The sequence below is a fragment of the Eptatretus burgeri genome, chromosome 4, assembly GCF_056783735.1.
Source record: "Eptatretus burgeri isolate ZD-2024b chromosome 4, Ebu_testis_v1, whole genome shotgun sequence".
Taxonomy (NCBI): Eukaryota; Metazoa; Chordata; class Myxini; order Myxiniformes; family Myxinidae; genus Eptatretus; species Eptatretus burgeri.
This window is the reverse complement of record NC_140964.1, coordinates 99135043-99150241: the sequence shown is the minus strand read 5'-3', so window position 1 is coordinate 99150241 and position 15199 is coordinate 99135043. Positions and strand designations below refer to the sequence as shown.

Here is a 15199-nt window from a genome sequence, read left to right as displayed (position 1 = left end):
GTCACTGGCAACATACGGTAAAAGACATAGCACGAATGTATTTTAAACAATATATTACATCATTTTTATCCATTGATTATCATTCAGGTTTTCCCCTTTGACTGTACCGCAGTCGCTCAATGACATTACCATGTAGTTTAGTGACTACACAACGTGTACCATTTGTGAGTTCCGGAGGATCCATAGAGCGCATTAAAATTACAGGGCACCCTACTTTAAAGTGATCCAAAAGGCCGGATCAGTTTCGTCTACATATTCATATCTTATAAATTTTAGCTGATTCTGAAACTGTTAACAGTATGTCGATCGGATGGTTCTGTGATTTTTCTTCGGTAGTAAACAGAAGTATGACTTAAGCCTGTACGCCACTATGCGGAGACCTGAGGGCCTAATATTTCACAACAAACTAAAAACTGACAAAATTTGAAGATATTTTAAATAAACAATTTATTATAATATCAATTAAATATCATTTTTATTCATCGATAATATGAATTGTTCTGTCCAGCAATAGTTGTTCTCCTGGTATCTGCGCATCCATCCATGATCTGTGTTCTAATGAAGTGCAGTAGGAATAATATAAACAGCACCGTGCAGGAGTGTAGGTAATCTCTCCAAAGCTCTCAGAAAGCCTTAAAATGCATCACGATCAGTTTGATTGTGAACAGATATACGGACGGACAGACGGACATCGAGACCGGTTTTATGAGGTCATCATGAAGGTACCGCTTGATATTGCGCATTGAAATAGAGATATAAATACTCAAGTGAGTTTATTATGTCTATGATTGATAGTTTATAGACAGCTCAATAACATGAGCAATTTACTATGGCGTATAGTGATTAATAATAACATACTCTACAAAAGGTTTTACGAACTCATCTTAATGGTCCTCTAAAAAATGGGAAACATTTTATTTCTTTTTTGTGCAATAATTCCTCCCATTTTGCAAATGGAGAACATGAACTGTTTCACTACCATAATCATCAAAACGAATTTTGAGGGGCCTCTTAAGGAAGACAATAATATCATTACTATATATGTCAAAGCTTGTTTCATTTCATGCAGTAACAAAAATCTGATGGTGGAACAAAAAAAGGGGCGTGCCGAAATATTAATATAGATTGTTACGAATCTGGCAGCCATGAGCACTCAACATTCAGGTCCCCGTAGCTCAGTTATTTCGTTAAGTAAATGTGGATAGATAACTCCCTTTCCCCTATGTCTAATGGGAATTAAGTGTACGTGCACTGCGAAGTTATTTTATAGATAGGATTTTTACCCGAACAACAACACTCTGCTCGCGGCATTGTGAGCGTTCTTCGCGGGCTCGCCGGCATGTGTGCGTGGGCGGAATTCCATGCCCCAGGCGGTGTGGATTTCACACCAAATATTGTCACAAAGCATTTCGCTCTGGCTTGGCCGCAAATATGGGCACGGAACGCTTCGTACTGGCTTCGCGCCAAATAAAGGGATGCGTCATTTTCCGCCCAGTGGGCGACGTGCAGACCAAAGCCAGGGAGGTCCTTCTCAAGAAGGCGGAGCCACGACACGCCGTCCACCCAATGGGAGCAGGTGAAGGGGAGCGGACCGCACCCAAATAACAACAGAAAAAGTATTGATGATTGCGTCTCTTCGGCTGAGCGTGCTTCTGTCTGAGTCTGTGGCTGACTGCATCCCGCACATCTGAGGCGTCTCCTCTGGCGCATTACAAGCGGTCGACCATCTCATCACGGGCGATCACCTCGTCTCGCCTCCTCTGGGTTCAGCTGCTCTGGTCCGTTCTTTGGCGCCTGGTGCTCCAGGAATGTGCGGTCGTCCAGCCGCGCGAATGCGGCCAGGTAGCCAGCCACGTTCTCTTACCTCAGCTAATCTTCCCTCCCGGGCTGAAGGGGCAATAAAGACCTTGAGGTCCATCTCTTTCTGGGGCATTTGTGTGAGAGTGTGTGTGTCCGTGGGCCCTGTCTCTAAGTAGTATTGTTTAAGGAATTGCTTGTACCTTTGATTCCCTTCTTTATTCGGATAACTCTGCCCTTACGTGCTCCCCTCATCTCCCGATTATTGTACATAAATTCCCCTCTTGTTGAATGTCCCAGCTCGTTCCCTGTTATTTCTTTCATTGGCTTAGCACGGTGCGTGTTGAGAAATAGCGAAGCAGTAAATTGTTCATTTGGACCGGTGGGCCTTGGTAACCATCCGCTCGGGTTTCACGCCCGCGAATGGTAGCTTTCCTCGGTAGCTTTGCCACATGGGTACTTAGGTATATTGAAGTTTGGCAATTAGCCCTACCCCATGCAGTCAAATTATTGGCAATTCATGGTCCTGTAAGGGACCCGTGCCTTCCGGACTTATCCGAGGGTCACGACCTAAATTCCGGTGTGTTCGGTGGAGCAGACTGTACTGCTCCCTCTTGTGGTCGTGCTCACCACCGATACCCGGCCCAACAACAATATATCGTTTTTGGCCCTATCTCTCAAAGGTGATGAATCATTTGGAGAATTGAATAACTCTCGTATCCAGGTCCGGATCTTCACCAAAATTGAATCAGTTCGTTGTTGTCGCACACCCAACGTGTCCACAACATTTTGTCTGAATCCGTACACAACTTTTTGAAATATCATGCTATATATCATTTTTGGCCCGATCTCTCAATGGTGAAGAATCACATAAAAAAAAAATCCAGTTGTTGGATCCGGATCTTCCCTAAAATCAAATCAAGTTCATCCTTGTCACACATCCAACCCAGCCAAGAAATTTCATCTGGATTCATCCACAACTTTTTGATATATCGTGTCACCCACCAGGGCAAGCTACTGTAATTGGACCATATGTTTAACTCAAAATCCTGACATGCTAAGAAAATTCTGACTTCAGATTTAGAATCAGCATACTTCATTTAATCAAGCACATATGTTTCCACCCCAGTAGCAAAATATTTGTTGTCCAGTGTAATCGATCACAGCCAACCAATCGATCGAACAACGTCCGAGTAAACGCTACTCAATTTTTTAAACAGAGAGAAAAGAGTCCTCCTCAGGCAATGTTTTGCTTGCGATCCACAAGCCTTCTCAAACCAAGAGGCACAGCTCACGGGTGCAAATTAACGGCCGCCTGGTCGCCAATGGCGCCTAACTTTTGTGCTGGGCCGGAACACAATACTGCCTTACCTGCCCGGCTGGCGAATCACCGGTGATTCCTGTTATTTTGTACAATTTGTACTAGCTTCTCTACTAGAACTAGTTTTTGTCCACAGACATCCGTAGAAATCACCGGTAATTCTGTGGCTACCATTTTGTCTGTTTTCATCTCGTTCCAAATCACGCGTGATTGCACGAGATTTGACGCATGGGCGCGTAGTACTCGACGTTGTAGCACCCAAACATGTAACCCCACCTGTAACAAACGTCTTGGCATCATCGTCCTTGTGCTCGAATTTCATTATATTCTGCATCCAAAATAAAACTTCATTTTTTTTTACTTATTGGAAACCAGCCTCGCTGATCGGCACGAAATGTACACCACCAAAACCCCACCTGTAACAAGCGCGTAGTACTCGACGTAGTACCCAACTTCACTCGACGTAGTGGCACCCAAAGTCAACCTGACAGTCTGACTCAGAATTTGTCAGATAGTGACTCTGAGAGTGATTCTGAGTCAGTTAATCTCTCCCATTCTGAATCAGATTGTATTGTTGTGACTGAGTGATGAATTTGTTGCCATTATTAATGATTTTTGTTTGTTGCCAGTTCATAAAGACAGTGAGTCTGTCAAAGTTAATTAGGCCGCCTACAGTACTGCAATAGTACAAGTGAGTATAGTAAAGTGTTTGATATCAAATTTGTTACTTTTGTCTTTATTTTATCGGGCTGGTAACTTTTTATAGTCACCGGCCTTGCTGGTGGATAAAAATGTTAATTTGCACCCCTGGCTAACCACACGCGGGCATATATAATGAACCACTGCCGGTATAAATACATAAATATTATTATATTACAATATTTAAATATTAAATATATATAAATATGAACATAAAAAATAAAATCGTATGTGATACTATGGAATAGAAACACTGAAGGTACTGATATGTTAACAGGAAAATGACAGACTAGTTAGGGAGGATATCAGACATGCATGAATTAGACATGCACAGAGTACAGGGTTAAGTATCGTACTCCATGATCTGATGTACATATGCCTTAAGAAAGGCAAAACGAACCGAACCAGCTGTGAAACACATTGATGTAGCAGCAAAAGAAGAAACAAATTGCATCTTACCTCAGAACCTGGCTTGACAAGCCGCAAGGCCGCCTCAGAGCAAAGGTGTGCTGCGGTCACTACATCTGCTTTGCGACCAGTTACAGGTGCATCCTGTGAAAAAAAAACAACCAACCAATAATAATAATAAAAAAAAATCCAGTCCAGGTTGGAAATCAAAGGGTAAAAAATTAAACATGAGGAAATGTAAACTGTGTCTGGCTTCCTTCTTGGGACTATGGGACAGTAATTGGTCTTTTTTTAGTTATCAGGGTGTTATCCTGGATCACCGCGCTCTCCCTCACTGGGTTCTTCATTCGCCATATTTTTGGCCTGCTCAACAATGCCTTGATTTGGAGAAGGCCGCAACGGTTTCGTTGGGCAACGCAACGCAACGTAAAGTGCTCAAATGTTGTTATAGATATACATACATACACATATTGTTGCAGGCCGGGGGTAGTGTGAGAAGACCACCAGGGGGTGAAAGCTATCTCGGGTTCCCACCAGACTCCCTGGAATTGCAGGCCGGCACACACGGATAATTCCGTGACACGGCGGGTCGCGAACAGACTGTGAACGCCAATAACTCAACCACGCGACTTAGGATCCTTCATCAAGTTTATCCGGTTACCTACAAAATAACCACGTGATCCAATTACCGGGGGACACACTTTCTGTACGCCTTGTCTGAACCGGATCACTTTACCGGATCAGATGCAGCCGAGCGACGCTACCAAGGACGTACTAGCTGAAAGGAATGGTGATATAGGTTAGGATATGGACCATGCTGGATCAATGAAAGAAAAGACAAAAACAAGCTGGAAACATTTCTACAAAAGGATTTATTATAGGCAGGCGAGGAAAGATATGTGGCACAGTGAACGTAGTTTATTGTTGTGTGTAAGCAGAGACAGGAAGAAAAGTGTGGTGCGACAATAATACAAGCAGCTTACAAAAGCAGACACAGAGCAGAGTTATCCCATTGTAATTCTTCTACACTCTTAACTTAAATGAGGACAGGCACCATCACACACACACACCGATGAAGAAGAGCGAATGAGTAGAAAAAGAAAAGGAGCAAAGACTAACGGTCTCTCATAACCTAGAACGATTGACCGACCACGCCACCAGCATGTTGTGGGGGTATTCTCTGCTTGGCGACACCTCCCTGACAGCTGGCGCGTCGTCTCCCGCTTCGTGGCACTTCCTGCAGCTAAGTGTCGATCCAGAGAAAGGGGCGTGACTGTCAGGCGTGAAGGAAGGACTTTGGGCAGAGTCAGAAGCCAGTGGGTGGAGAAATGTGGAGTCAGCAGGCGAATGGGCGGGATGGCAGGAACCAGCAGGAGCGAGCAGGCAGGAACGATGAGCAGGAACGGAAAACCACCAGCAGACGGGGAATGCACTAACGGCCCCGCGACCCGTCTTTTTATAGACCCTGTGGTGCGGAGGGGGGTGACGACCTGAAGCGATGTGTCGTCACCCGAATCGGGCACTCTGATTGGGCCCCGGCCAGCACACGGCCCAGCCGTGATGGCCGGAAGCGACTCCACTTTACATCCGGAAAGATGATTCCAAGCTGCAGAATCGCCCTGCACCGAACCGGCGGTCAGCACCGGTCAATGTGTTGCCTGTCCGTACGCCATGCGGCCCGAGCCGAGCAGCACGCCTCTGCCTAGCAGTAGCCTCGCTGAGTGGAGAGGCGAGAACACATCCACCATCCGCGGGAGACACCAGTGGCCACGGTGATCAGCGAAGGCTGACAGTAAGATGACATGGTAAAACCCATGCGCAGACCCGAACAAGATGTGTGAAATTCATGCCCTGCTCTGTGTACGATAATAAATTACCCCGGGGCTGCGCGTAGGTCCGCCGCCATCGAGCGTATGGTTATTTATCAAAGGCGGTGGTGTGCACAGTGCCAGCCCTGATCTGTGTCAGGAATTGAGGGAAAACATTGGATATAATAATAACACTGAACAACAAAAATTTTTTACTGGAGATATGTAAAGTGATTTAGACTAATTTGGGTACGCTGATTTCAAAAATCATAACCGTTTTGCTGTATCACATCAGGATTTTCAGTAACAGAAATATTCCCATTGCCTAGAAGTCAGGATTTCAATGAAATTTACAAAAATTCATTCATTTCATCATGAATGCTTCAAAATTATAGAAATTACAGAAAAACTCCACTTGAATGTAATTAAAAATGCTTTAGGCATTTGGCTTTGCGTTTGTGCTGCTCTGTGTCAGTTTCACGATGCAGTAACCAGCAGAAATCGCCCATCATGTTCGGGTTGTGCCGCCCTTGGTAACGCGTCTCCATGAGTGAAATCTCTTGGTGGAATCGCTCGCCGTGCTCGTCCGAGACTGCTCCCAAGTTGTCAGGGAAGAAGTTCAGGTGCTGGTGTAGGAAATGGATTTTCAGGGACATCCTGGAGCCAAGTTTCCTGAAGGACTCCAGCAGCTGCTGCACTATTTCTTCATAGTTGTCCGCGCGCTCGTTCCCCAAGAAGTTGTCCGTCACAGCTTTGAAGCTCCTCCACGCTGCCAGCTCTTTGGGGTTTAGAGTTGTCGGAAAAGTTTCGTCCTTCATAATCTGTCGGATTTGCGGTCCAACAAAGACACCAGCCTTGATCTTGGCCTCCGACAAGGTGTTGCCAAACTTTTCCTTGAGGTATAAAAACCTACGCCCATTCAGATCCATTGCCCGTACAAAACTTTTCATCAAGCCGAGCTTTATGTGGAGTGGTGGAAGGAAAACCTTGGCTGGGTCGACAAGGGCGACATGCTTCACGTTGTCTCGACCAGGTACATGCTCTTTTCGCTATTCCCAATCTTTCTTCGTCCAGTGATTCTTGTCGTCTCTGCTATCCCAGAGACAAAGGAAGCACATGTATTTCGTGTAGCCTGACTGCAGCCCGAACAACAGCGCCACCACTTTCAAGTCTCCGCAGATGTGCCAGTTGAAGTCATTGTACTTGATGGAATCAAGCAGCTGCCGCATAGTCTCATAAGTCTCTGTCATGCCGAACGCGTGAGCCAGTCGGACTGATGGTTTCTCGTTGCCATTGTGGAGCAAAACAGCCTTCAAGGTGTTCTTCCCCGAGTCGATGAAGAGGCGCCAGTCTGCAGGATCGTGATCACACCCAAGTTCTTTCAACAGACCGTTGATGTCACTGCAGAATGTAATCGTGTCTTCCATCTCAAAGAACTCAGCCATGTCTCTGTGACGTGCTCTGAACAAGGATATCTTGGTGTTAGGTTCAAGTAGATTCCACTGCTGCAGCCTTGATCCAAGCAGCTCTGCCTTCGCCTTTGACAGCGAGAGATCTCTTACAAGATCATTTAAGTCTCCCTGGTTCAGAAGGTGTGATTCTTGAGTGTCGGGTTCAAAAGGTTCATCATCACCATCCTCTTCACCACTGCTTTCAGCTATGTTCTGATCAGCTGGAGGTGTTGGAACGGGGTTCTCGTCATCATGAGGCACAGGTTTACGAGCAGAGACGCAGTCAGCGTACTTGATGTGACCTTTATTCTTCTTGTTGAAGCCGGCGATGCTTGTGCAGCAGAAATAACAATCATCATGATGATTCTGCGGCTCACGCCATATCATGGGCACCGCAAATGGCATGCTCGCGCGCTTGCCCACCAACCACTGAGTCAAGGTTGTGTGACAGCTTGTGCAGCAGATGTGTGGTGCCCAGCTCTGTTCTTGGTCCCACACCTTACACCCGAAGTAGTGAAAGTAGGCGGCCTTCATTTTCACTGCTGTAGATATACTTCGCTGTTGATCTTTTTTGGTATACCGACCACAGACATAACAGAAGTTGTCAGGATGATTGGTACAGGAACGCCTACTCATCTTTATCTGAAAGAAAGAAATATAACACAAGTTAACAACAATTGTACGAAATAGACATGTTAAAGACGTATGTAAATTTCATTGAAATCCTGACTTCTAGGCAATGGGAATATTTCTGTTCCTGAAAATCCTGACGTGATACAGCAAAACGGTTATGATTTTTGAAATCAGCGTACCCAAATTAGTCTTAATCACTTTACACATCTCCAGTAAAAAAAAATTTTTGAAATTTGTTGTTCAGTGTAATTAGATGGAGATTTGGGTTGAAAAGGAATGCACCACATGCGCACTGTACGGCGTTGGCGAGATTGGTTGTTTTTCCATAGTTGGCCTTCACGAGGACCCATTCTTACATTGAAAGGCATGGCCGCAGTTTTTACAGGTGGCAGTCCGAGTGTTGTGCCTGCTTGAATTTATCTCAGGAATAAGAGAAAAAGAAGAGTAGGAATGAAGTCAGAGATATAATCAGACCTAACTATGAGATTCACACAACGCACTTGTCTCGTTTGTCCCATGAGACAAGAAGGAAGGGTCGAGCTATACGCATATTAATGAAATAACTGTCTGGGGACCACAGTATGATGGATGTGGTTACCAGAATCGCAATATATATATATATATATATATATATATATATATATATATATATATATATATATATATATATATATATATATATATATATATATATATATATATATACATATATATACATACATATATATACATACATACACACACACTAGCGATACCCATGCACATGCAAGGGATAGCAGTACAACATAGCTGGAAGCAGACGACAGACCGTACACGGGGAATGACAAAAATACGCATTGTGCAAAATGCAAGTGGTACTATGGAATGCCAAGACTTCCCGAACATTGTCGGCATGTCCGCTAAGTGCCACAGCAATTTCATAGGGATCGTGTGACGGCGAGCCGAGTTTTTAGTGTGCAAGCTTGGTATTTTAGATATATATATATATATATATATATATATATATATATATATATATATATATATATATATATATATATATATATATATATATATACATACATACACATATATATATATATATATATATATATATATATATATATATATATATATATATATATATATATATATATATATATACATACATACACATATACATATACATACATTGTTACGAATTTCTGGCCCGTCCGGCGTGCGAGCGACTTCGTAACTCTAATAGCAGCCGCCTCGCCCACCGGAACGGACAATTCAGTCGTGACCCTCTCGGAACAACGCCGGGAGCTAGTCACGGGTGGGGGTTTAACCTCACCACAACTCAGTCCGCATTTTACCCGCGCGAAATAGGGTCTGATCGCCGAATGGTCGATTTACTTAAGTACCCGCGCGGGTAGCGTACCGAGGAGTTGTACCACGCCGCAGGTTGACTCCGGACATGGACCGCTTAAGCAGCTCGTTCCATACTGCAGGGATAACCGAGCAGAGCTATCGTCGACCTCGACGGTTCAGATTATTTATCGGGTGTTTCAACCCACTATCAATCCCTTACGTGATGCAAGATAGAGCTTTCAAATAAGGGAAAAAGACGCAACGGAACGGGAAACAGTTCAACAAGCAAGCACTTTATTACACACACACAGACAAGCACGTATTCACAGTCATACAGTAATGCACATATAACAGTCAAGACAAAATGCAACGAAAGCAAAAGCACGACTACCGAATATAATAATTGACAACACTTAAACAATTATAATACTTGTCGGACGGCGCCACAGCATTGATTCAACAAGCAAAGGAAACGAAAGCCACCCTCACAGGCAAGGAGGCAGACAGGTCCGTGGACCCTGGAGGAACGGCCAGGTCCACGAGACCGAGGTCTTAACCGCGTCCTCGTGACGCGATGGCGGGCAAGCCGCAATGTCCGCGTAGCTGCGCCCCAACTCCGTGCCCCTGGCGTGGTCGGTGAGCCCTCTCCGGCGTGCTCCGCGCAAGCACGGTTTTGTCGGCACCACGGTTAGGGTGGGGAAGGAACGGGGCCACCGGCACTATCTCAGCGCGGATGGGGGAGAGAATTGTTGATGCTCAGGGTCGAGCGAGGGGAATGGCTGGCTGGCTTGAATCCCGCGACGAGATGGCACCAACGACGAGACGAGCGACCCCCCACACGACAACCTCGATGACGACCTCCGTAGCATGGTCCTGTATGCAGATTTCAGGATCAAAACACGATTGGAGGCGGGGCCATGCCACCCTTTGTTCAGCCATTGGCATGGCAAAAAGGGGCGTGAGCCTCTTTTGATCCGAATTCCTTCCTGAGAGGAATTCACATCCATCGTGCTTGGAGGCGGGGCTATACCGCCCGACGCTCGCCCATTGGACAGAGAAAAAGGGGGCGTGAAGCCTTCCTGATCCGAATTTCTCCCTGAGAGGAACGCATTCGTATCCGCGGCTCGACGCGTTCGGCATCAATTTCCGAACGGGCCCTGGACAGCACGACGTTTGGTATTGACTGGTGGTGTGGTCGATGGTTGTAGAAGGAGATAGGCGAAGGTGGTGGGGGGTTTGCTGTGGTGGCTTGGTGGTTGGCGGGCGTCGTTTGGGAATGGCGGTGAAGCGATGTTTGCGGGATGGAGTTGTGGAGGTAAAGAGGCAAAGGTGGTGGTGTTTGAGTTGTTGGTGGCTTGATGGTCCAAAATAACAATAGAGAAAGAAAAATGGCTAACTCAAAGCGTCGCAGCCCAGATGAATCACACATATAATCCCTCTATACAACGGGTTTGGGCGAACTACACATGAACTTACCGATATATCTCACCTGAGGACCCTTTATGGTGTAATGCGAATTTCCACAACCGTAAAATATATATATATATATATATATATATATATATATATATATATATATATATATATATATATATATATATATATATATATATATATATATATATATATATACATATACATATACATATACATACATACATATATAAGCGAGAACAAGTATTTGATACACTGCCGATTTTGCAGGTTTTCCCACTTACAAAGCACGTCTGCAATTTTTATCATAGGTACACTTCAACTGTGAAAGATGGAATCTAAAACAAAAATCCTGAAAATCACATTGTATGATTTTTAAATAATTAATTTGCATTTTATTGCATGAAATAAGAATAATTAGAATTCCGGCTCTCACAGACCTGTTAGTTTTGTCTTTAAGAAGCCCTCCCATTCTCCACTCATTACCTGTATTAACTGCACCTGTTTGAACTCGTTATCCGCATAAAAGACAGCTGTCCACACTCAATCAGACTCCAACCTCTCCACAATGGGCAAGACCAGAGAGTTGTCTCAGGACATCAGGGACAAAATTGTAGACTTGCACAAGGCTGGGATGGGCTACAGGACAACAGGCAAGCAGCTTGGTCAGAAGGCAGCAACTGTTGTCGCAATTATTAGAAAATGGAAGAAGTCAATCTCCCTTGGTCTGGGGCTCCATGCAAGATCTCACCTCGTGGAGCCTCAATGATCATGAGAAAGGTGAGGGATCAGCCCAGAACTACATGGCAGGACCTGGTCAATGACCTGCAGAGAGCTGGGACCACAGTATCAAAGAAAAATCATCAGTAACACACTACGCCGTCATGGATTAAAATCCTGCAGTGCACGCAAGATCCTTCTGCTCAAGCCAGCGCATGTGCAGGCCCGTCTGAAGTTTGCCAATGACCATCTGGATGATCCAGAGGAGGAATGGGAGAAGGTCATGTGGTCTGATGAGACCAAAATAGAGCTTTTTGGTTTAAACTCCACTCGCCATGTTTGGAGGAAGAAGAAGGAAGAGTACAACCCCAAGAACACCATCCCAGCCGTGAAGCATGGAGGTGGAAACATCATTCTTTGGGGATGCTTTTCTGCAAAGGGGACAGGACGACTGCACCGTATTGAGAGGAGAATGGATGGGGCCATGTATCGCGAGATCTTGGCCAACAACCTCCTTCCCTCAACAAGAGCATTGAAGATGGGGCGTGGCTGGGTCTTACAGCATGACAACGACCCGAAACACACAGCCAGGGCAACTTAGGAGTGGCTCCATAAGAAGCATCTCAAGGTCCTGGAGTGGCCTAGCCAGTCACCAGACCTGAACCCAATAGAAAATCTTTGGAGGGAGCTGAAAGTCTGTGTTGCCCAGCGACAGCCCCAAAACCTGAAGGATCTTGAGAAGATCTGTATGGAAGAGTGGGCCAAAATCCCTGCTGCAGTCTGTGCAAACCTGGTTAAGAACTACAGGAAACGTCTGATCTCTAATTGCAAACAAAGGTTTCTGTACCAAATATTAAGTTCTGTTTTTCTGATGTATCAAATACTTATTTCATGCAATAAAATGCAAATTAATTATTTTAAAATGATACAATGTGATTTTCAGGATTTTTGTTTTAGATTCTGTCTTTCACAGTTGAAGTGTACCTATGATAACAAGTGAAATCCTTCAATACAGCGCGTGTGGGGAAGCAAATGAGTGCACGAATGTTAACATATGCAATTTAGGCTTTTTCAGTTGAAAAACAATGAAAAAGCATACTTAGTGTTTGAAATGTAAAAATGTTGTTATTATTGTGATAAGTATATATATATATATATATATATATATATATATATATATATATATATATATATATATATATATATATATATATATATATATATATATATACACACATGTATATAACAGAAGGAATGAAATCGTTCGATTCAGCGTGGCAGGAGGCCGCAAAAGAATGATAGCATAAGAAGAACTGAGCTTTCAGCATTCGGCGATCGGCGCAAAATGCGATGTTGGGCGGAAATGACGTCTTTCATTCGTTCGTACATGAGAGGGGCGCGTTTCTTCGTTTTTTTTCCCTGTCAGGCAATAAATTAAATGTTTTTCACATATACAACACATTAGTTTCACAAATTTCCATTGAAATACTCAGGTATTTCCGTCAAGGTTACGCACTGCATTTACGTCTTGAGGCATGTGGGGGGGGGGGGGAGGGACCGGAGACGTGGTAGATGTGGTATTCACCGGGGATATTTCAAACTCGGTGCAATTGTATACAGCGCACGCGCTGTAAAAAATTACAGACCTCTACGTGCTTTGTAAGTGGGAAAACCTGCAAAATCGGCAGTGTATCAAATACTTGTTCTCTCCACTGTGTGTGTGTGTGTGTGTGTGTGTGTGTGTGTGTGTGTGTGTGTGTGTGTGTGTGTGTGTATATATATATATATATATATATATATATATATATATATATATATATATACACATACATACACACACACACACACACACACACACACACACACACACACACACGTTAGCATTCAAACTGTGCTTCCCCATTGTCTCAGGTCACTCACCTGCATATAATTTTTCATTTATTTATTTTCATTAATTTTTTTTAAAATTTATTTAAATTGACTGCACATATTTTACTACATAGTAAGTCTACACCCCCTTTCAAAATTTTTATGTTTTCTTGCCTTTTCGCCTGGTATTAAATTGCATGAAATCATTTTTTTTTCCACATCATAACCCACAACTTCCAAATGAAAAACAAATTCCACAAATTTCAGAAAATCAATTAAAAATACAAAATTAGAATATTTTGGTTGGATAAGTGTCCACCCCCTGAATTAATACCTGGTGGAAGCAACTTTGACAGCAATTACAGCTGTGAGTCTTGGGATTGGTCTCCACCAACTTTGTACACCTTGAATGGACAATATTTGCCCATTCTTCTGCATAAAACTGTTCAAGCTCGGTCAAGTTGCATGGGGAGCGTGGATGGACAGCATCGTTTAAGTCATGCCACAGATTTTTGATTCAATACGTCAGGGCTCTGACTGGGCCAATCAAGGACATTTATCTTTTTGTTCCTTAGGCACTCCAATATAGCTTTGGCTGTGTGCTTCAGGTTGTTGTCATGCTGAAATGTGAACTTCCGTCCCAATTTCAGCTTTCTTGCAGAAGGTAGCAGGTTTTCCTCTCGGATTTTTCTGTATTTTGCTCCATCCATTTTCCCTTCAATCCTGACAAGTGCCCCAGTCCCTGATTATGAGAAACATTCCCAATAACATAATGCTGCCACCACCATGCTTCACAGTAGGGATGGTGTTCTTTGGGTGATGTGCTGTGTTGGGTTTGCACCAAACGTAATTGTTTTGCACTTAGGCCAAAAAGTTCCATGTTTGTTTCGTCAGACCACAAAACCTTTTGCCACATGGCTTCAGAATCTCTGGAGTGTTTTTTTGCATCCATCAAATGGGACTCAAGGTGGGCTTTTTGGAGTAATGGCTTCCTTCTTGCCACCCTACCGTACAGGCCCAGACTTGTGGAGTGCTTGGGATATTGTTGCCACATGGCTTCAGAATCTCTGTAGTGATTTTTTCCAAACCTCAAATGGGACACGAGGTGGGCTTTTTGGAGTAATGGCTTCCTTCTTGCCACCCTACCGTACAGGCCAGTCTTGTGGCGTGCTTGGGATATTGTTGTCACACGCACACAGTGACCAGTCTTTGCCATAAAGGCATGTAGCTCTTTCAAAGTTGTCATTGGCCTATTGGTGGTGGAGAAACATTTTATCATGATGGGTTTGGGGGTGATAAAATAAATAAATTGATGATGATTAAAACTTGGTATTAAAATGAAAAAGTTAAAGCTGAAGTAAAATGTACTCAAATATATGATTCTTTTAAAGTATGTATCCATTTGGAATCAACATCATTATATTTCTCCTCTGTAGGGAAAGATCACCTGTAAATTAAATGTGTAAAACAGGTTGAACTTTGCCAATAAGTTGAATATAAGAAGAATTGCCTGTCATGTGAAGCTATCAAAAGGAATTTTTTAAACAGACACAAACAAGTTGGAATGTGGATTTGAGAAGGTGTCCAGATGTACTCACGAAGCTCTGGTCGTTTCAAGATAATATATCTTCCCAGTTTTGGGAGAAGCAGACTGACTTTTAACCTACATAAGATGGAAACTTGTTTTAATGGCCATTAGCATTGGCATTTGACATCATTCTAGTATT

The 15199-nt window shown here is 43.6% G+C and overlaps 1 protein-coding gene across 1 annotated transcript in view; it reads right to left on the bottom strand.

Moving 5' to 3' along the window:
* Nucleotides 1–15199, bottom strand: part of PA2G4 (proliferation-associated 2G4) — a 108664-nt gene that overhangs the window by 63246 nt on the left and 30219 nt on the right. Inside the window, exon 5 of the mRNA XM_085879410.1 lies at nucleotides 4277–4369. Within this exon, the coding sequence (XP_085735536.1) occupies nucleotides 4277–4369 (93 nt within the window). The remainder of the gene's footprint in view (nucleotides 1–4276; nucleotides 4370–15199) is intronic.